Source organism: Malurus melanocephalus, unplaced genomic scaffold, assembly GCF_030028575.1.
Source record: "Malurus melanocephalus ecotype Western Australia unplaced genomic scaffold, MMel_1.1 scaffold_503, whole genome shotgun sequence".
NCBI lineage: Eukaryota > Metazoa > Chordata > Aves > Passeriformes > Maluridae > Malurus > Malurus melanocephalus.
Genome location: NW_026623735.1, coordinates 49,412 through 73,808, shown reverse-complemented (window position 1 = coordinate 73,808; position 24,397 = coordinate 49,412). Strand labels below are relative to the sequence as shown.

General features: G+C 38.5%; 1 protein-coding gene across 1 annotated transcript in view; it reads right to left on the bottom strand.

Moving 5' to 3' along the window:
• LOC130582514 (microtubule-associated serine/threonine-protein kinase 4-like) overlaps positions 1-24,397 on the bottom strand; it is a 108,053-nt gene that overhangs the window by 72,462 nt on the left and 11,194 nt on the right. Inside the window, exon 2 of the mRNA XM_057381269.1 lies at positions 5,308-5,396. Coding sequence (XP_057237252.1) covers positions 5,308-5,396 — 89 coding nt within the window. The remainder of the gene's footprint in view (positions 1-5,307; positions 5,397-24,397) is intronic.

Sequence of the window (24,397 nt, the reverse complement as noted above, 5' to 3'; positions counted from 1 at the left end):
TCCAAAGGCGCAGCCAGACCTCTAAATGATTGCTCTGCAGATATCAAAGATGAAAACACACTTGAGCAAAGCCACAGATACTTGCAGGAGTGCTAATGCAGTGATAAGATAGCTCCACCTTGAGATTCCAGAACATGCCTTCACTCACTTTGCTGCATTYGACTCAGAGGATTCATCTGCACCTTTCTGACCTCAGAGATGGGAAGTCTTGGGGGAAAAAATCCAAGTAGCYTAAACTAGTGGTCTAAACAAAACTCATTGCAAGTTTGACATGCTTGGTAACACTGCTCCCAGCAAGCAATGAATTAAAATCAACAGGAAAAGGTTGCTAGAGAATTCTCCTCACAAGGCTTCAGATGCCTCTGGGGCAATGAACTCCCAAGCAATGCCAACAATCTCATTAAGACTATATGCAAAGCCCAGGATAACACTAAAGACTAAAAAGATGATAACTAAGAGAAATTGATCCTGGGTAGATTTTCATCAATGTGACAATTTTGACAGCATTCAAACTGAATAGTCTGGAGTAAAGGGCATACTTATTTTGGCTGGGACAGAATTTTCTYCTTAGTCACTGGTACAGTGCTGTGTTTTGGATTCAGCACRAGAGTCATGTTGGTAGCACACTGAYGTTTTAGATGCTGCTGAGCAGTGCTCACCCTGAAAGTCAAGGGCTTTTCAGGTTGCCAGGAGAGCTGACCTSAACAGGCCAGAGGGATGCTCCAAATCACAGAACATCATGCCCAGGATGTGAAGTGGGGGGAGCGGGCCAGGAGGGGTTGACTGCTGCTGGGAGATGCGCTGGGCATCTGTCAGCAGCTGGTGAGGGACTGCACTGTGTATTATTTGTTTCTCTTCGGTATTATACTCCACTCTCTCCTTTTCAGTACAATGATAATCACTGTTACTATTATCTTCAGTAGTAATACTGTATTTTAATTTATTTTGTTTCAATTATTAAGCTGTTCTAATCTCAACTCATGAGTTTTTCTTTCTAGGTTTTTTTCTAATTTTTTCCCCTGCTTTTGGGGGATGGTGTGAGTGGGTGAGCAGCTGCATAGTACTTAGCTGTAACTGYAAGTCCTTTTCCCTTTGTTGTGCTTTTACCCCAGCTGGCAACTAAGATGATACAAACGTTAAGAACCTAATCCACTTAAGAGCAATTAATGGAATCCTTTTCATTAYGGGCAACAGCAGGCTCTCCCTAGAGATGGGTGGAGCTCCTCGGAGGAGGGAGTACAGTACAATAGTGGGATCCAGAGCCCTCAAGAAAGTAGATGTGTCAGAAGAAGTATTGATGTTATGAAACAAGAAGCCAAAATGGTTTTTAAAAGGCATGAACAATAAGGGGCAGATAATCTATCCATCCTTCCACATGAATGACTCAAACCACAGCAGATGATTTTCCCATTTCATGGAATCGGGAAAGTGCCCAACAAGGAACCTCCTTTCCACAACCAAAATGTTGTGGGTTAAGGTTTTTCCTTTCGTTTCCTTTCTTGGGGAATTCTTCTTTCCCATTTTGTTGCTGGGATACACTGATTGCCAGGTCATACTTTCAATGGCTGGGCATTGGTGAAAACAAAAGAACCTAGACGCACCTGAAGAGTCTCCCTGGGCACTTCTCCTGCCTGGCAGTTTTCTGGGGTTTTTTTCCTCTCTTTGGAGAGAGGGAACTTCTCAAGTGAGTTTTGGGCTTGGGGAGGGTATGTGTGTGTGCATGTGCCTGTGTATGTGTGGGGCGGCGCGTAACTTCATTTCCTGCCCTGCTTCGGTAGGGRGAGGGCAGTGGACCTGAGCAGAGCTCACCTGCTCTTTTCTGCAGAGCCCAGCATCTCCGCTCATTGGTTCTTGTTCACTGCACTGTGATCTTCTGCCCCTGTGCCTTGCYGGGAACCCCTGCGATTCCATCTGCGGTGGTTGAGTTCTGMTGCATCCCGTCTGCAGCCGCGGGATTCTGCTCGTCTTTTGCCCATCTGGCCATTCTGAGGCTCCTTGCTATCCAGAGGAGCACCAGGATCAGCGTTTTCTGCTGTGAGTTTGTAGGGGAACTCTTCTCCATCCATYCCTGCCATTCTGTGTCCATCACTGGCGCTGTGGGAGAKCTGAACCCACCGGGACCCGYGGCACAGCGCCCCCTGCAGCCGCCGGGGAATCATCGCACCCGCCCTGCCCGGCCGGGAGCMAACAGCGCCCCTGCCGGCTGGGACTGKAACTGCACCAAAGGGGAGGCTGTGTCTGTGTGTGAGGCTGGCACTGGGTTTGTGGCTGGGTTGGTTGTTGCTATTGTTGTTGTTACTTGTTTCACCTTGTTATACATTTTAATAAAAACTGTTATTCCCTTTAACCCATATTCTCACTTGAAAGCCTGTGATTTTCAAAGCTATAATAATTYGGAGGGAAGGGGGGTCATATCCACCACTCCAAGGGGGGTCCCTGCCTTCATTGGCAAGCACCCATCTTTCAAACCAAGACACAAAGGAAAGCGACTTCAGAATACATCCAGACCTTGAAAGCAGTCTCAGAGATCTCCCTTCCAATTTCTCACCTCGAAGCAAATGTCATTGTTCTTGAAACTATGTCACAAGATAGGCCATGGCAGGGCAATCTGATGCCAGTCTGACATACCAACTAAGTGAGGAAAGAATAACCCATCAAAAGGTACAGTGTGAAGAAGCTAAATTTTTCTAGGATAGGTGGTCCTGGAAGAGTCTTAATGGCTAAAGTTCCTAGCTTTCTCATCAGTTAGACTGAGTCCCTTAAAAGGCAGATCCAAGAATCAGTATTTTTCTGTGACAACCCAGTGACAAGAAATTGTGTAAGTCTCACAGAGTTACATCAGCTGTTAGCATCTGTATTGCCTGACCCTGAGCCTGCACTCACCTGGGCAGAATGCTTGAATGAAACTAAACTTTGACAACACACATGAAAAACTTCTCCAGAGCAGGTGCTCTCCAAYGTCCTCCATATTCTGCATAATCTCACTAGGACGCATTTGTCAAAAATGCATGTTATTACCACACTTCAGCCAAGAATAGTGTCATGCACAAACCTGTTTTCAGTAAAGTTCTGCAGCAAGCATTGATACTTGGCTGCACATTCAGCTCACTACATGCTCCTCAGGGATTGGAAACTTGTTTGCCTCTCCCTCTTCTATTGTTTCCTCCCCCAGGAGCAAACATCACTAAGAAACATGAAAGTTTTAGAGGATCATCTCCAGTGTCTCTGAGACTTAAAGCTTGAGGTATATGTTCCTGGTAGATGATCTAGCTGTAAAGTAAACACTTTCAATTTAAAGAACTTTTGCAGGGGAAACTCAGAATCAAAAAATACCCTAAAATCATCTATAGCTGGACAGGAGATATATCAGGTTCTCTCAATGGGGTCAAGGAGACCTCTCTCCCTCTCAGCCAAGGAACTGCCAAGAGGAACAAACCCAGCAAGCAGTACCACACACATAATCTCCTGCCACACGCCTCTACTACACTTGGGAAGGAAACAGGCCTTTACAGGCCACCACAGAAAGCACAGAGGCRATCTCAGTGTKCAGAAGCCAGTGCAGTTTAATACCTGCAGCTCAGACAACACAGAAATACAGGATCACTATAAATCCAGCCTCTTAAGAGTGACATTACCAGGGATTTATAGACATTAAACACCTGAAACACTGAACTCCTACTTCATACACTGAAGAAATTTTTTAATTTAGGAAATTTGCACCTTTTTTTATTTACTTGGATTAGGATGATATTCACAGGGATTTGATAAACAGACTCATCTAGGCACACTAGCCAGTTGAGCTAGGAGACAATGATTGTGTGAATACTTACTATAATTAGCCATTCAYAGACGCACGCTAATAACAGAGATGGCCAGGCACATGCAAATTTTTATCACATGTATGAGCTTTAGCAGTGCTGCACAACTGTCTAGCACACACACCTTCAGAAGTATCCGAGTAAGAGAACTTACTGTATCCTGTGTAATTGGAGAGGTCATCAAATTTCTGTAATCYGTTTTTGAATACACAGTATATACTGCTGAGTTCATAGAGAAGAACCACTTACACTTAATCTGCCTTTTTACTTATAGAATTTATTTCCAACCTTCAGAGCCATGTCACAACAGCTGTGACATCRGTAATATTATTTCTGGCTTACTGTTTGAGAAATCAATTCAAAAGATGAAACAACTTGCTGAAAACCTGAGCCCTCTACCAGACAGAAACTTCCCAGCATTTATCAAATAMATAACCATACCTAGATCCCAGGTAACATGTGCTGGCTGGTCAGTCCATACTTACGAGGTTATTACGCATCATTACTCCAAGCCTTCCATTTCCAAACAGGTAATACAGACACTTATACCACTAGAGCAAGCATTGTTATTGCTTTCCTAAAAGTCAGCACAACCCAACCAAAGACACTCCTTTATGGTGACCACAAATCTGCTCTTCCAAATGGAAATTTCTGCATTTGGGAGACCCAAAATGGCATCCCAAACATTCCAACATTTAATTTTTCTATTTTAAAAGAGTCTGCACYATGTTTTACTCTGTCTGTTTTAAATGCTCTACTGCCTTTGAACTTTGTGGGCATTTTCATGGCATCCTAGTTGTAACAGCTCCTTGTGAGAGCGAAAATCACCATAAAATTTTCTCTAATAATGTCGCTTCCATGAGAAAACTGGAGATGCCTTAATAGACTCCAAAAACCCATGTGAGACGTTGCATCTTCTTGTTTAGCATCCATCTGAGAGCAGTTCTCCAAACTATCCAGTGTCCTTGACTACACAAGGATTAGTATGGGGCTTTCATTTTGGCCTTTCATCATTGCAGCCAATGCACCCACAAAAATAAAAAGACAACAAACCTTTGTGGAAATGTGACTTGATATGCTAGAACTGTTCCTTTCTACAAATTAAGACAATTATTATAAATAAGTATTTATGTATGGACATCGATTAAGTGTTTCATGCAGAAAACTAAAATTATCAACAATTTATTGCCATGAAGCGTAATGAAGCGTAGCAACCATCTTCAAAATGCCCAACACTATAAACCCTGGGGAGCAAAAGTACCAGGAACAGAATATAACACAGATTCTACTACCTTCACGGTATTTTTGGACTGTTCCTGATCATAACATAGGATTTATGGATCTAAACGTAAAACAGAAATTTGGATGGAATGACATGCAACTTTTTGCTATTGCAAACAGTGAAAAGTACAGTAGAGTGTGTTTTCCTCCAGTTATACAGACACCTAAGAATTTTATCAGAGCAGTAGTAGCATGGTTATAAAATCACCTGTATGAGCTGAGAGTGGTGAATGAGGCCGAGGCAGAGCTGGAGACTGGCTACTGCCCATCAAACTCTTCCTGTTACTTGTTCTACAGCTGTGGAGAAAAAGAGAGGAAAGAAGGCGTTAGCATCAGGAATACAGCATGTACCACATATGGGCGTTTTGAGATTCTGCTACTCAATTCCTTGACTTCCCAGTTTCCTATTAAAAATCAGAGCTATTGTTGTTTTTGTAGGCATGTCCAGGAAGTCTATAATCATAATGGATAATGACAAAAACAGAAGTTTCCCAAAGAAAATGCACCATGGATACTTTTCAGGCTTGCACGTTTGCTGTTTTGTGCAATGACCAGCATTTCCCTGTAGAGTAATTTAYAAAATACTCTTCTCTGACTACGGCTTATTTCTTTACCATACGCTTTTTATAAAATAAATTAAATTTCATGTGAAACACCTTCTCAAGTTTACAATCACCTTTCAATGACTAAACCCATTTCTGTTGCATGAACTGCAGCTTGAAATCACATGCCAGAGAGAGCAAGATTTATCAATCTAAGAATGATACAATAAATATAAATCTAATTATTGAGATAAATTTCACATCTGTGCCTTCTGTCAATGGAACAGATGATAACTAAGAAGATGAATGCGTTTTTTTTACTCATACATCTTTCATTTGCAAAGCCACTCATTTCCAATATCACAAGATCATTAAACAAGATAAAGAGTAAATTAACGCATCTGTTAAACTTGGAAAAGAGGTATTTTTCTTAAACACATCACCCAGTTTTTATACATCATCAAACACTCCAAACATTCATGCAGAAGGAAAACATTTTCCTGAACTCAGAKACCTTAGCTGTGTACAGACTGAAGTGCATATGCTAATGTTTACAGCATTGCAATCAGAATTTTTTCACAAACATTTAGAAAAACTCCCAACTACTAAAATGGGGAAAAATTATGCACAAAAACTTATACGCACAAAAACAAATTATTGCAGCAGATTCCAAGAGAAGCAGATTCAGATCTTATTTGTAGGTATCTCAAAAGATGAGTTTTGCAACATTACAATCTCACATAACAGCCAGAAAGAAAGACAAATTAGTCTTGATATGGTAGAATAAAAATGGATGGAGTTTAACAGCATAAATGTTTAAGAAAAAGAGATGCAGTACTCCAAAGTAATACTGAAGACATGGAAAATAAAGGAAAAAAGCAGAGGAAAAGCTGAGTATGAAATCAGTAAAGAAAGTATCTGCAACAGGAAAAGAAAGTCAAACACTAAGACCACTGTCCCCTTGAAAAATGCTTTGTGAAGCAGCGAGAGTGCCACTCCCAACTCTTTAACAGGTCAATGCAAAGTTTGTTTGCACATTGCATGAAGTTTTGCCATACTACTTAATTATTGCATTCAGATTTAACTCTTCAGTGTAGCATTACTGTAGACCTATTCAGAAAAGGAATGTACAAAAYTATTGCAGGTTTCACATCTGGAGTACTGGAAAAGTCAAAACTTATTTAATATATACCCTGCAATTTTTAAACTAAACACAAAGGAGCAACTTTTTAAATGTGAAATCATATACAGATGATTTTAGGAATCTGCCTAGATTAATTTCTATTTTTTCAATCATGGAACTTGAGCAAATATTCCATATTCCATTAGACAACAAAGTTGCATTGTTTACCCCCCTCTCAATTTTGTCCAGCTGAAGTAATTGAATTCCTCTCTTATCTAAGAATGGTCTAAAATCTTCCTTCTGGCTTCATGCAATGTCACTRCATTTTTGCTAACTGTCCTCCCTTTATCTGCTCCTCTTGTTTTAAGAGCTTGAGTAACTGTTTCTTTACAATTCTCCAATCTACATTGAAMCAGAACAGATTCTCCAATCTAGGTTGGACCCAGAACTGGTATTCATTAGACATTCATTAAAAGACASACAGATTGCATCTATCCATGATGATGTGATGGTATCACTATCAACATCTGTGGTGCAGGCTGGGGTTCGGAGAACTTATTACATGACTTCAAARCAGTTTGAAGAATTTAGCAGAATGGCTAAAATATGGGATTTAAACGATCACCACAATTCCTATCACAAGAAGGAAATATATTCAAAGTACAGAAATTTTACACACACTTGACAGATTTTGCCAGAAAAATGATTCTTTGCCCTTACTTATCACTCATCCTTATTTGTAGAAAATTAAGACTTTCATCACTTTTGCCAGAATAGTCTGTAGATAAACAAATGCCTTGTATTCACATTTTGTAACCTAACAGTAATATTCAAACTTTACTTTCCTCAGGTGAATGTGCAGTAGCTTTCATAAATCATTATCAAAGATATCTAATTAAACTTATATTTGTAATTTTTCTGGAGGCTGTGTAGTTTTAATACTCTGGGGAGTATGGCATTACCCACAATATCAAGATCTTACATAACAAGGAATCGTTTCCCCCAGCTGCCATTTAAAAAAAATATTTGCTGTTTGTTCAGATATGGCTGCTGAGAGAATTTGTCTTCTGTCATACTCAAATGGAATGTTATATGAGAAATACAAAATAAAAGATATGGAGTCTCCTCTATATTTGCCTTACCAGTAAGGTAAGATGCAACTCACTGCATTAAAGGACAAATCCATTCTAAAGCTCTCACTGTAAGATTTGTTTTTCAGTTGTGCTTCATAAAGATTTTGAAATAATGTAATCCATCCTGTATAATCTGTGAAACACAATTCCTTCCCCAAAATAATGCTATTATAAAAGAGGCATTTTGTGGATTAGAAAAAATAAACTTCAGGGAACCCTGAAAGATGATCTAAGCTGCCACATCACCGCAAATGGGGAGCAGGGTGGCACACAGGAAGTATCAAAGCATTACTTACTCAACTGTATTTAGCCTTGAAACAGCAATCTTCCATACACAAAAGAATCTCAAAAGTTAAAACCATTCTGCAGACAAAACCGTTTTTTCTAGATCTCTGAACACATCAAGTAACCTTCCCCTTCTATTGTCTTCAAAAAACTATTCCTCTTCCATTCAAATCTGACAAGATAAACCAACTGATAAGAGGCGGCCCTGAAATAAAGCCTCTTTGTSTGCAGGAAAGTTATAGCCATGCAGGAACACTCTACAAGGATTGTAACTTAGGGAAACATAAACCTTGGTAAACCACAGAGTGCCAACCCTCAAAATGAAATTCTCTAAGCCTTGAATTTCACGTTGTGATCAGGTTGCATGCCACAAAGAGACTAGCAAGCCTGGCAACAGCTAAGATGCAATGCTTAGAAAACATTTTAAAAAAAAGAAAAAAGAAAACCTTTTTACAAAAAAAAGAGCAAAGAGCAGGGGACAACAAAGGGAAAAGAAATCAGTCACTTCTAACAATAACTAAACTTTGGGGTGCACGTAAAACTTAAACAGAACAGAAAGTTTACATTTGTTGCCCTTTGTCTTCTTCTCCGCCCCACAAAGGCCCTTCTCAGATTTTATTCCTCCTGGTGACTACCTGGAAGTTGTTAACCTTATRTCGCATCAGCAGTGCCCGGGACAAATGGCACTGCTCCTTGTCTTACAATCCAATTCACAATTTCCTATTTGTTTCCTAAATCCACTCCCCCAGATAGATTCTGTCTTACCTCCCACGCTCCGTCACTAACACTCCTGCCCACTCACTGTTTTCCTCCCTATCCAGACTTTTCACCATGTGTCACTGTGGGGGAATTCCTCCCTCATCCCAGTTCAGTATCATTCCCAAGTCCATTGGGACTCGGAATTGCACTAGCTCCCAAGTCACTTCCCCAGCTGCTGCAATCAATGCTTCTGATGAGAAGMACTCATGATAAAACAAACAGAAGATACTACATAGAAAGTGCTTTTGCCTAACTTCTTTTGTAACAAATCCAGGGTGAAAAGGAGCTGCTGGAAGATGCAATCCAGTTGCATGAAGCTTGATTACTTTGCTCCTTAAATAGCCACAATTCTTCCCATATCAGGCAAAAGCCATTTGGGTAGAAATGAGGGGAATGGTGGACTGAAATCAGCAAAGCACAAGACATAAGTACTAGTGTGGCCATTAAAATAAAGCTATAATCTCTTGGAAACACTAAATAGAACAAAAAGCTGAAGAGGAAATGCAGTGCTTCTAGGACAGACAATACATCATCCAGACCCGAAGTGCAGGTTTCCTGATAGAGTAATCAAGAAACTGCAATAGCTGCAAAAGATATGCACTGAAATGGAAAATTCTTCCTTTGAATAAGGGCTAACAGATGAGCAAATTACTGGCAGTGAAGGTTAATCACTTCTATTTATTCAAAAAAAGTAGGGGAAGTGTATTTTATCAGAGATTATCACTCGCCATGCTGTTCATGGGAAAAATGGCATCAACCTTAATCATTTATAATTACTTAATTTTACCATCCTCAATTATTAATATTCACACTTGTAATGAAAATGGATTTGGACTGTAAGTTATTACGACAGTTCACCACCTCTCACAGGCTATGCTTAGCACACCACTACTCCACAACACGCAATCTTAATTCTGGTGTTAGTCTAATATATAGCAGTTTAGCTGAAGGAAAATATCAAAAGGGGATTTCTTCCATTCTAAAAAGAGGCTGCAAACAAAAGGTTTTATTGGCTTATACAAGTGCAAAGAAATTAAGTTACTCCCATGCCATACCAAGAATGCAAAGCCTAACCATGTACACAAAAGAGACACTAATAAYGCAGGACTGGCCCTCCCAAAAAGGCTCTAGGGACAGAAAAGGTGGTTATAATTTCTCTGATGTTAAAACTGCATAGTTGAAAACTACCCCAGCAGGAACATGTTGTCCCTAGCAAGACTTGAGATTGTTGAGACTTTGTTTACACAGGAAAGATRAATTTAAGTTCTATTTCAGTTATATTTAATTTGTTATGAAGGCAGGTAAGCTRTGACTTCATAGTTACTATCTTCAACAACACCAACACTGAAGAGTAACCGAACAATGCACACAGCACTTTAAAAAACCCCAGAACATTTAAAGTGAGGAATTTAGCTTGATCTGTTTTGGCTTTTTTGTCTGGTTGATTTGGTTTATTGTTTTTACAGAAGAAGCCTTCTGCATTAAAATGCAGTTCAATCAGTATTTCCAAGTGCTCCAGAATCCAGACAAGGTCTGTGGGATATTAACTGGAACAAATGCAAAAACCAGCTGCCCTGAAGAGATGACGCAYACAAATACTGCAGCAGCTCCCTTGTCAGAAGCAGCATTTAAGCTCGTATTTGATGAAGCATCTCCAGACACAGAAAGTCAAAGTAACGCAGGGCTTGCACTTAATGCCAGTTCACACCTAGATTGCTTTATGCAAGGAAATAAATTGACAGAGAGTGTTCCTCACTGAATACTKCAAAATTAAAGTTACACTGGGACAACAAACAGAGTCTATCCAGCAGTGATCATTGCTACCCTGTTCGAACTCACAGCTAATAAAGACCAGAGTAAGGAAGCAAAGGTTTACAATAKTGAGATATTTCCTAATTTTACAAGTAATTAAATGTTCAAGCTGCTGCAAAAACTGAGAGAAGTGTGCAAACCATCTGAATGCAAGTAAAATATACCATCACTAAGATCCAGAATTTTCATTTTATTCTTTTAATGGCTGACAGCATTTCACACTTATATTAATTTATTATCATCTACCAGTATTTTCTGATACATTTTGACTAAACTATWTCCCTGCATGTACACTCTCCAAATCTGGTACATGTACAGAGATGTGTATATAAGCATATACATATTCATATTTACATGCATAAAATATATGCMTATATTTATATAAATACATATATATAAAATCCTACCTTTACAACATTGCACATACAGCCAAGCATTCTATTACTATATATCCCCTCTCTGTGAGGAATTATTCTACATCAGTCTGTAATGAGCTGGGAAAAATTGCCTATTGGATTTAAATTTTAGGTGTTATAATGTAGGGATTCAGATTTTCCTCTTTTGTATATAAGGTTTAGTCAATTTAARTAAGATGAGCTCAAGTCTGAAGAAACAAAAGTGCTGTCAAAACACAATGAACATGACACACCAAATGAGGCACGCAGCTGCTGGAACCTAGTTTGTGGTTTGCCTTGAATCTTTGCAACATTAACTTGAGTGCTTCCATTTTGGCTACTGGCCAGGTAAACATGGGCAGTAAACTACAGATCCTGTCCAGGTACTGAAAAATGTGTGTCCAACATCCTTCTCCCCACCATTAATACCAATTACCAGTATGCTGCCATGCCATCACTTCACCTTTCCTCAACCATACAAAAGGGAAGACCTCAGTCTTCATATTTCTTCTAAAAAATAAAAACCTACCGAGAAAATAAAACATAAAATGCAATCAACTGGATGTATGATTACCCTTTCCATGGACTGCCTAAAGGATTCAAATGCACCCAAGACAGCACCACTGCAAAAACAGCCGCCAGGAATCTGCTCAATCTCTAACAGTCAGACCTGAGCGAGCCTGTCACAAAGACCTCTTACACTGTAGAGAGCTTCTCAATCTCCTGTAACTCAGAGTATTACAATGCAGCTAAACAGATCCTTCATTCAGACCTTCTCAAAGGAACTTGCTAGTTAGAYGTGTTCAGTGTATTCAGCTTCAATGACTGCTCTCTACTTCTACTCTAAGCAATTCTGATCCAGTTTTTCTTTTTTTTGCATGGGAGAACCATCAGTAGTTACAAGAAATTAGAATTTCTTCTACAGAATGAAAATGGTTTACTTCTAACCCCTCCTAACCCTTCCTAAACACATTGATTCCCTTTCAACTTGCATAATTATTATGCATATTATATATGCATATAATATTTATCCATAAAATAATAAAAAAGGGTACTAAGCTAACTACTAACTCCATAGTCGTCCAATATTCATAAAATAGCAGCACACAAGTTAAAAGTCTGTAATGCAACCAAAGTGAGCACGCAGAGGAAGGCAGACAGAAAGAATGCTCAGGATCATAAACCACCGGGCCACTGAGCAATTCTGCTTTAAGATACACAGAATGCCATTTTTGCATCTTTACATCATACAACCCATTGAGAACATGATGATGGAATCATTTAAATCCCACTGCTTCTTGAATTTTTATTTTATTTTGTATTCTGAGAAGGAAAATAAATTATTAGATGAACACCATGTTTACTATAACACTGAGAAATTTACCTACATTCCTTGATACATAGATGTTGTTCATTCAAAATAAAAAAGTAATTAGGAAGCTAGCACCAGATATAGAGGAAAAACATGCAGGGCTGGCCTAAATTACTCCTCATTATCTGTATGCTACATAATTCAGAACAAGAAAAAAAAAATCATAACTGGAAAAAAATAAAATCAGTAGCCACTGTGATGGGTTTATAATATTTAACAAAAAAATAAAATCAGTAGCCATTGTGATAGGTTTATAATATCTAACAAGTGCTGTCTTAAAAAGAAAAGTGTGATATATACAACACCTATTAAGATCACAGCATCACTAGTTTGGAGGTGTTAACCAAATGAAGTCGTGCCTTGACTTGCATAGTAGATAACCCTGCAGAACTATTTGCATTAGACAGGAAATAGCCTATTTACCAGAGGGCATGCCTACCCAGGCTGCAGACAGGAGGTTCAAGAAAGAGGCCTCCTCGTGCTTTTGGCCATCCCCTGCAGTTCTCMTTAACCCATACCACTCCAGATTCTGACTGGAGATTACAATCTCCTGGTGCATCTCTTGCACTAGGAGAACACAGCTAGACATTTCCCAACAAGTTGCAAAGGCCAGGCTGGGGGCAGGATGTTTCTCACTCTGACCCACTGCTGGCTGTTAACACCCTGTGAGAAACTGCGGGAGCACATGGAAGTGAGTCAGGATGCTGGATGCCATTTCCTCTGGAGCCTCCACTGCACCTCAGGCTGGTGTGCTGTTTGCCAGGCAGTGGCACAGACACTGTCACAGGCGATGACTGCTACCTGCTCTGTCCCTGATTTGGGAGCCAGGCTGGAGCCCTGTCACCACTGCTCGCAACACAAGCAGTCAGACTCAGACAAGAAGGTAGCTACGGGACCCCCTCCTCACCTTTACATCCCCCTGACGGGGAACTTTAGCCTCTTCCACACTTACACTGAACAAAGCAATCAATATACTGGCAACTTCCACCCAGTCAGCCCCTTAAAAAAAAAAAAATCCCAAACAAAACCAATAAACAAACTGGTCCTGTTCCAGCCATACTTCCTTTGAACAACATCCATCCAGATTCAAGGACTAACCMCAGCCAATTCCCCAGGGCATTTCAGTACTGCAAGGGAGCCAAGAAGATATTCTACATTCTCTATAATTCCAGTTGAAACTGAGGCGAGCAGAGTTCAGAATTTAGACAAAACATGGGAGTGTCTCCAAACTACAGACTGAAGACCTGTTTGTCCAGTTACCTACCACAGTGAAACTTTGTTCACCTTCTCACTAGCTTTCTCATTCCGTTTTCCCATTATATCTACCTCCTCTGGGGCTTTTCTTCTTCCTTGCTCAGCGCACCACTGTTCCTAACTTACCATGTATCTRGGAATCAACAGGCCAAGATGATAAGCCCTACAGGCATCTTCATAGCAATTAGCACATTCCCCAAATAGCATGGCGAAGTTTAAGGAATGCTTTTCTTGGCAAAAAGGGTCTGCATGGTGTCAATACTCATAAAGTCTCAGTGGGTTAAAGTCTGTCATGTTTTGAAATTACGTAGTTACATACAGCCATCCTAAAAAGCCCACTTTCTTGGCAGATGTCTAAGAGATACCTCAAAAACGACCAATACATTTCCAGCTTGTGGAAGAAAACAAGTACCTATTTAGTCTGCCCTGCTTCTTGCTTCGGAAGTTGCTTCATCTTCCTTTCAACCTACTCTATTTGTTTTTACCCATTAAAAAAATTTATGCTGCCAAAGCTAGTCTCACACAAAAAGAATCAGAAACTTATTAAAACAGAACTCTACACAACACCCTTTATCATATGGAACACTGTCTGCTTTGCACTATACTCCAGAGACTTGCCCCAGAAGAAAAGTCACTAAGAGACAAGGTCCTTTTTCTCTCCTACATTATTTTACAATATTTTTAAGACAGTTTTTAGCTATTTTTCCCTTTGTTTACTATATTACTTCCCTACCTTYTGCCCCCTCTAATAGTCTTGAAGTAGTAGAATTAAATTAATCACATCCTAAAATTCAGGGGCAGGAGATTGGGAGCCGCCTGAAGGAGACAGATTTAACATGGTTCTAGTTCAGTAGTGCTCTCCTGGTTTAGTCTCTAAAATAAGGTATATTTACACCTGACTCCTTTGTCCTATAATTGACTAGGAATAATTCATTTTTACTTAAAAAAGTAGTAAGTCCAGACAGGACAGGATGGACTTAATAAATCCCATAGCTCTTATTCTCAAAACGATGAGGCTGCACATGATGGATTAAATGTGTTTTCAAACTCTTAGCAAATACGAGACATAAGAAATAAACAGGTAAGACAATCTCAGAGCAATGCACCTGACTGAAGGAAAACTTATAGAAGATCAAAGTAGAAGAGTCTGAATTCTTTTATTCCTGTTTGCACAGGATTCCCACTTGGGCAGGGAGAAAAAAAAAAGGAGAGAAAAGCAATTAAGAAGGATGGGCTCCCGAAGACATGTGCTCCTACTAAGATCATAAAGTTACTATTTAACCTCTTGAGAACCAGAAGTGGGGATACACATCTACAAATTGAAATGCACTACAGTAATGAAGCACAGTTGCCTAATGAGCATTTGACATGTGAGGGAAATGAACTTCATCCCTTTTGCAGCACTCTCGCACTAAATGCTGCAGCCTTTCTTCATGTAACTACAATAGTTGCCAAAAAGTTGCAATAAATGCCTAATTTTAAACAATGAGATGTAAATTTGCATCTTTTCCTTAARGGAATCAATGCAAATGACAGGAAAAGTGATCATACTCCTTTTCCCTTCTCAGGTTTTAAAAAAGGCAAGAGCTGATGCTATATAACTACAGTGTCACACTTTCTATACGAGAAATATAAACACTTTGTAATTAATATTCTGTCCTGCCTTTTGTTTGGAAGTAAGGCGCCAGTAATGCTTATGCAGTTAATACACTAAACTTAAAGAAAAAAAAAGAAAAATCCTTAAAAAAAAATAAAATCATTATTTAGGACAAAATATGGGTATTTGAAACCTATGACCTTTACTGCTTAGGAGACTGAAAACAAACAATTAAGTGGGGGGCATTCAACCTCAAAGCTACGTCTGTTCCCACAAGACCTCTGGCAGCACCATCAGTGTCCCACATTTGAGTGTGCACACACTGACTGCAGCTCAGAAATTCAGTTTGCAAACAAAAGACCCTCCTCTCTTTACTGAGACCCACATTCTCCTTCCCTCCCACTGACAGCTGACCAAAAGTTTTTTAATTAAATCATAATTAAGCATCTAGCAGCATTATTTTCCCAGGRGAAGGTGAAAAAAAATCTATTCACTGTGCCCATTCAGCTGTTGGTGTCTGTCAAGTCTGCAGCAGAGGGCATCAATTAATGCCAGCTATGGCAGCCTTCATGAAGGGGGTATTTGTTCTGTAGGAACCAGACGTCTGCAAACTTATGCTAAAATGTAAGCAACCAAACACTCGATTGTCATATTGCTTGGAGACACCACTACACATATACCTGCAGCCAGCAAGGTAGAATTCCCCACCAGCCACATGGACCTGTAACAAATTAAGAGTCTGTGCTGGAGTTCCCAAATACCATTACATCCCTTTATCAGCAAAACAATGAAAAAAGGGTATCTGATCTAGCTTTTTTCCCAGAATAAAACTGATTTTATGTAACAGACATCACTACTGATCACTGTGTTTTATTTAACAAAGCTTCATGAGAAATTTAACAGAAAAAAAGATAAAGAAGTATGAGCTGGCACATAACTGACATCATTTACAAATGTACGTCAATCATTTCTTCTACCTGCAAGTTTTTATTAGATATACAATATCCACACTTAAATGAGTTAGCTGTGTGTCTAAACTGGTATAGAGACATTAGCTATCTCCCTTCAAAAGACAAAGTTATACCACAGGATACAAGTCTTTTACGGGTTCAGAGTTTCCCCAGAAGGAAATGAAAATGAACCATGAGAATACAAACTGCCTTTTTCAACTGCAGTTGTGTACTAAGAAAGCTGCGTCAGCAAAATTAACTTGATAATACTATTGCTGAAATTATCATCCCTGTATAAAACCCAGCATGCAGACCAGGTTTGGGAGCAAACTTCAGCTCCACATGGCAACATACCTACTCAGGAAGGCAATCTAGTACACATGCAGATCATCACACTGCAAAGTCACAGTGAGGTAATTGCAAACGTCTGAATAATCTCTAATGAAGCAATTCAAACACCTCCAGGCACAGTCATGAGTGGAGATGACAACACAAGGGCTCTGACTTCCACTTTTTTTTTTTTTTTTTTAATAATGGTAATGCTTAGTCATCAAGCCCCACACAAGCCAGGAAAGATCAGATGATTTGTGTGTTAGTTTGCTGCCACAGACCAGCACTATATATACACGCACATTTATAGTATTACAAATAGTGTGATCTAGCATAGTATGGGAAAAAAGTTTCAGTGGTGTATGCTTCATGTTTCAAGTGACTGGATTACTCAGTGAGGTCAGAAACAAATTATCTAGGCCATTGCAAATAAAGTACTGATAAAGCATTCATGTTATGTCATCAAACATCTCTTCCTTCTGACATGCCATGCCACTTTAGTGATCCAAGTCTCTGAATCACAAATACTGTTTGACTTTAGAATCCCTTTAGCCTATTTAAGGTAGGTTTTCTGCAGATCAAAACACCACAATGCTGGACTGTGATCTCTCATACAGGCTCTGAGAAGAGATGATGTGTTATCCAGGGAAAGGGAAATCCTTCTCTGCAATTGTATACTTCAGGCTCCTACCCACAGCTGGTGACCCAGCAMAACTAGAACACAGTATGACTTTAAATTTACCCACAAGGTTTCATGCCTAATGAAAATCTGGTGAGTGAAACTGGAAAACGAGTGGCATTATCCGAGCAAAAAACTACACGTTCAACACAACATACCTCCATGAATGAATCTGGCCCCTAAAATCCATTCATAGTACATCTTTACCAATATTTCTTTCTATGAGAAAAGTTTTAGGTTTTCCAAATTAAAGTAATATTCATTTCTCATCTGCAGTTCTACTGACCACTTCACCTTAATTTCTCACGAAAATCCAACACAAATATAAGACAAAAAAAAAGATGAAAAAATTAACTTGTATACTTAGTACACTTTCTTAAATTTATAGTCACTAGACTTAAATTTATACAACTATACATATGCTACAAGAATACGGAGAAAAGGCTAAGTCCATCTTAAACAGAGTATACAAGCAATTTATGACAACAACTTTTGCATGCACTTTGCCCTATAAAAACACCCRTAACAGTGAAGGACTATTTTGCCACCAAAGTAATGTACTAATCTACTAATTGCTCACAAACAGAAGTGGGTCATGGAAGATTCATGAAAGCAAATGCCAGTGACTCAGTGTAGAAGGAAGAAGAAAAGAAAGAAAATGAAGCAAGGATATGATTTATAGTGTGTAAATAGGTATGAGCTAATAGTGTGAAGAGGAACAATTTCACAATGAAGACCTGTTTAATTCACCCCAAGATGTCAAGAATGAAGTACCACAATAAAATGACTAGTAAAGCAAGATCCATGAAAGAGAAAAAAAAAAAAAGCAGGCAGTGGTAATTATAGTAAACATTCTAATTTTGAACACAGCAGTTAACTTACTGTCCACAGCCACAACAGCCCACAGCCCACGTGGTGCAACAGCAGCAATAGCCCAGTGCCAGATCTAGCAGTGCTACTGGCAGTAATGAGAACCACCTGAGACGCTACAGGAAATACTGTTTGTCAAACCATGCAACACAAGACAGTAACATCTGTTTTTAAACTTCACTGATTAAACAATATCTGCTCCAATATGAGCAGAACTGCAGACAAACTAAAGGACAGGAAATCAAAGTGAATGCATTGCTGTCAAGTGTTAAATTACATAATGCAATACATGCAGTCTTCAAGTTCTATCTTCTGGATTCATACAATGACTCAAATACTCCAAGTTTTCAGTGTTTGAGTGTAGGAGTTTATTGTTGTTGGGTTTGGTTTTTTACCTTGTGGTTCGACAATTTTAAATTTATCCACATGGTTATGCCTAATGAAAATCCAGTGAGTGTCAAGTTATAAACTCCACAGGTTTTTTTGGAAGTTCATGTTTTGAGATCTATTTTGGCAATTCAGAGATTTAACATTAATGTTAAGTATCTAAAATCTGACAAAATAACTTCTGTCCCTGAAAATTATAAAATGCTAATCAGTTAAAAAAGAACACTGGCTTGGATGCATACAAGCTGCATATGAAGTTGAACAGTGCAAATTCAGTATACAGTCTTCCTTCTTTACATATTAATCTTTTCACAAATTTTAGTATTCATAGTTAGAAATATCTCATTAGAAAGATTTTGTAATCCTACAACAACAGATCTGTATTGGATTTTAAACTCCTACAAAAATTCTACATTGAAGGAGAAATGTCTGGAACAGCAGAAACATAACAGCGGAAGAAGTAAATTGAAAAGCAATTTGTCTCAAAGTTGTCAATGAGGAGAGCTAAAATCCTCCTATAAAAGCAGCTTTAAGTCTTGGTGTTCATAAGAAGTTCATTCCACCAAAGCTGTTAACTTCAACAAGAACCATGAAATTTAACGGAAAAACTTGGGGGAAAAAAAATCACATATTATGCTTCAGTGGGCAAATTAAAAAAATAAGAGTGGGATCCGTAATGAGCAAATTTCCTCTTTTCCTCAACTGTCACTTGAAGTACCACTAAATCACATCACATTTCACAAATTCTCTAAAGCATATTACTCTGCTAACGAGTCACTCTTACAGAGACAAGCTAAAATCAGGAGTTTCCATACATTTTGCAAGCTGTACCGTGTTATTATTATTCTGAGATTCACAACTGTGATTTCACCACAGAAAGCAGTCTTGAAGATTACCTGTCATTTTAAGCAGCATGGATAAAGAGAATGGAAAGCTGAATCTACAGTWTAGGATAAATTAAGTCGTTTTCATAGAGGAATATCCTGTTCCACTGACAATGTGCATGAATTCCATACACTGTCCCTTTGACACAATGGAGACAGGTTCAAGTAGAAATACAAGGCATGGTCTTCTAACCCTTGCAGGAGTAAGGCAGAACACAYTGAGATCTTGAACAGTAATTCTTCATTTCCTGGTTTTAGCAAAACAGAAACTCCAAACCTCTAATGTGGTTCAGTGGTTTAATCAAACATTAGATTTTCTATTAGCAAGCTTTAGCTCAGCTTTTCAAATAATCATTACAAATTACCTGAGACTACATTTAGCTTGAGAGCCAAATGTAGCCATACCTCTGGAAAAACAAATTAATGCCAGCAAAAGCCATTTTCTCACGCCTTAAGCATAAAAAAATTTAGACATTTGTTGATATTATCAGTTCTTCAAATCATAACCACAAAAAGTATCACTCTGAACATATAAATTTAATGATAAAACATAAATATGATTCAATTTTAACAAAATCATACACTTTTTAATCATCTCCCTTCCATAAATCCATAACTAAACATTAAATCGAATTATTTTTCAGTCTTTCAAGAATCTCAAGAAAGTCTGTGCAGGTAGGTAATGGCAGCATACAGTTTAGGAGGGCTGGACAACTAGTTGGATGTGCAAATGGGTGTGTAACCAATTAAAAAGTGACTGATTATTTTCTCAACCTMCCTTACAGAGTTCTGACTTGTTTTTATGGGGATATATAATCTCTTGCCTCACTGTGACTAGCATAAATTAAGCTGATACAGGAAAATAACAACAATGAAATATTTTAAAATTACCATTAAAAAAAAMCAAGAAGATTTTAACAGGCAAACTGGCATACAAGGAGTTGGTGAAAAAGAAATGCAAGTTCATCACCTCTTCCTTCCAAAGTGCTTCATTAGGTTCCACACAACCATGGAGACTATTTATTGAGTGACACAGATTCTTTTTTTGTTCATATTTTAGAGAAATATCATATTGTGTTCTTTCTTTTTTTCCAGTCAAGAAACCCAGACACAAGAAGAGCAGCTTCACACCTATTTAACATAGGAGAGGTATAATAGYATTCTGAAAAAATCTGCTAAACTCCCAAGAGTTTCTGTAAGACTCACGTTGTGTAACACTACATTACTTATAGTTCTGTATTTGATATTACAGCTTAGCCACTGAAGCATTTCCCACTCAGAGCTCTAAAAAGAAGCTATAGTAATAATAATACCACCAGAAAATAATATTCTACTTTTAAATTCTGACTACTCAGTATGTTATACTAGCCATATTTTTGAAACAGATAATGTAGTCACTCTCTCCAAAGGGCAAATTCTGATCTTCCTATTCACTAATGTCTCCCAGCACACTTTACCACAAGTAGAAAAGAAGAAACATGTCATTCACCAGTACTGGAGACAGGAATCATGCTGCAATGTGATACAAGCTACACGTCACATCCTTTACAAGTCTAGCTTTAATAGCCCAAATGCCTGCAGCCATACCACCTCGTGCTGAGGTTTTTTCACATCTTGGGCTATGCAGCACTGGGCTAACTAGCTGCTGCAGGAAATGATGATCACCTCCGAGTCAGAGCTAAGCACACACCCCAGCACTGTGCTGCAGGGCACATTGCTGTTTCACAGATGAATCTGAGCTGCCAACCATGTGAGATCATTAGAGATCATTGCTTTGAGTAAGCGTAAGGGTAGTCAAGAGCACACTTGTGAAGAAACTTACTGAACATTCTGAAACCCAAATCAACTAAGTGTGTCTTCTTCAGTCCCTCAAGATCTCATCAAGCTAATTAAAGAAAAAGTCTAATTATTCTGACAGCATATTTGTGTTAAGCAAATGCCTCTTTAAACTTTTGTCCACCAATGCTTAATACAAAACCAATACGTTGTTKRRGGGRAAAAARAAAACCCCACAAAAAATTCCCAAACTAATACAAATAAGTCTGTAACTATGTATGTACAATTCACCAGACATGAGAAGCGTGGTAAGKATGATTAAAAAAAAAATTTAGCAATACATAGCTATCAAATCACAGGCCAAGTATAAAAAGTAGGTAAATTACGTTAATAATCTCATTAAAAGGTTATCACCAATAGGGATACAAAGAGAAGTGTGGAAGTTCATTCTAGCTGTTAAGGTGATCAAGTGGTTTGTGGTTACAGTAAAGATCAGAAGTAAATTTTTCACATTCAAGCAACTCAATCATCACCTCAAGACACACACAAGTATTTTAAATCTTAAGAAGTACTCAGTATAATCCAATAAAGCGATTTTATAAATTCAGTGTRCTTGCAGAGTGGAAGGGAAAAAACCCATTAAGTCTTAAGCGTAGAGACCACTGTGTTTTAGTGATACCGGAGTTTTCCTTCCAGCTGAGTTCAAACACATCTAATCAACTGAAATCAATCATACATTCTGCTTTTAATCATACATGCTTTCTTGAAAACCTTGGTAACCACTAAACTCACTTTAACATTATCACYAACGCTATCACACATTTTTTATTCCAGAATTAACACGCAGCAAATGTGTGAAAAAAATAATCTGCAGTTTTGTTTTCTACGCATCTTTTACCTTCTAGAAGGACATGAAAACAGAAAACTGTAGGTGCTCCCATGTATGTCCCTACAGCCATGTGGTTATTACTTCCAGCCAAAAAAATCAACTACTCTATTACAGGTAGAATTAACTGTGCTTTTTGGTTGAAAAATCTTTGGAATAAATGATAATTGCAGATGCTTTCACTCCAGATTTTATCTAAAAATAATGACTGGATTTTTCTCTTTGTTCTTCAACACTGAACAATGATTTCTGACTGTAGCATTCCTTCTTTAGGATGCAATGGAGTGCATTTGAAGAAACTCTGAAAAAGTAAGGGTAGTCAGCTTTGTCTCAAGACTTTTAGGAGTATTTTGAGAAAAGACCTGTCACAACTGAAGAAGCCCCAAATTTTCTACTTCCAAGAACAAAACCACTTGGGTCCATCATGTAAAAGAGCCCAGTGGAGAGATGCATTTTTACTTCTTACAGACACAACTGCACTACGAGTCCTCATTGCTCTCCACATCACAGGAACACAACAAATAACAGCCTCCACTCCAAAGAGCTTACACAAGCCCAAAACACAGGCTCAACACATAGACAAGACAAACATCTCCAACAGGTTAGAATAGGGTGTGGATGAGGTAAGGTGACAGAAAAGGGTGTGCTACAATTTTTGGCCATCAGGAAGAGTAATCACCTCACTACTCATCCRGCCCATTAGCCCATTACCTAATTTAAGGTTTCTATTTGCATCACAGCAGAAGGCTGCCTGAAGAAGGAATGTTCATAAAGCATAAAATCATCATTTCTGCAGGTTTTTTTTGTTTAGAAAATGTCTCAGGTCTTATGAGCAACACAGCCAGAGGGTTCGCGAAAAAGGAAAAAAATGTGACACTGGTCAAAAAAGATACTTCAGTACCCTCATAGTCACAGCCAATTCACAAAGATGGGAACAAATTCACCTTCTACATGAGTTTCCCTTGTTCTCCAAGTTTTTTATGAGGCAATAGTAGCCCTTACTTTTGACAGGATTTACAATACACTGCCTAATAAAAGCAGAAGCTAAATTAATGGGAGTTGTTATTTTAAAAAAAAAGAAAAAAAAAGAAAGAAAAAAGACAATTAAAAAACAAATGGCTTAAAAACAAAAAAATCTGATCCTGCACATGTTTTACCCTAAGAGCATGAAGCACCACATTCCTTCGAAATCATGTAATAATGAATTGTCTTTTAACTATTTGGACCTCAAGTCCTATGCTCACTTGCCGTCACTTACCTTGAACAGATGTATCAATAACATTTTCTGCTTTTGACCTAAGGATGGTTATTGTCAAATGAACTCAACTCAAGGTTTATGAGTTTTATGCTTACAGAATTTTGGTATCTATTAGAAAAGTGGTTTTATAAAATAATACCAATTTTGCAGGAAAATAACCCTGCAGCACAGACTGTTCAGGTGAGATATCTATAAATGCATGAAAACTAGAATGAAAACTGTGTCTCCATCCTTGCTGTTGGTTGCACACCATTATGTGCATTCCTATTGTGACTTCAAAGAGGCCACTATGTAATGCAGAATAACAAGCCAGTTCTCAAACTCTAATCCTTCATCTAACATTAAAAATGTCTGTAACTAAATTGGGGTTTTTTTATATGATCTTTTCCAGAAAATTGGGCAACACACTGACTTTCATCATTCCGTATCTTCTGTTACATGCATGTTTAATATGCCTACTTAGAATAAAGTACTTTATTTGCATATTACCTTTGGGAAAAAAAAAAAACAAACTTAAATTGTAACTTCAAACTATCTGAAACTTGGTAGGTACTCCAATATTCTACAGGCATATGCTACCCCATATTAAAAAAATGTTCAGCAACAAGTTATTGCATTAGGGTGCTGGATTTCTAATATGCACTGGGTGTTCCTGTCCATACAGCATTGCTTTACTTCATTCCTGTCTTTTTTTTTTTTTGCAATGATCTAACTGATTTACCCACAACATAAACCTGAGACCAGCTCTACAGGTAACTTCTGAAGAGTTTCCATTAACAAGACCAACGCGACACTTTTGCCTCCCACTGCCCTACAGTTTTCCATCACGTCAGCAGGAGACATTCCTTCACAAAACTCCCACACCCTTCCATCTTTTCAGACAGTCTGTCCCACCCACAAGAGAAAAGCAGCAGATAACTTAGCCCCACCAAGGAGGTCCCTACACATATCCTACACTCCCACAGGAACCTGAGCTAAGCACTCCCACCACACAAAGAGGCCAGAC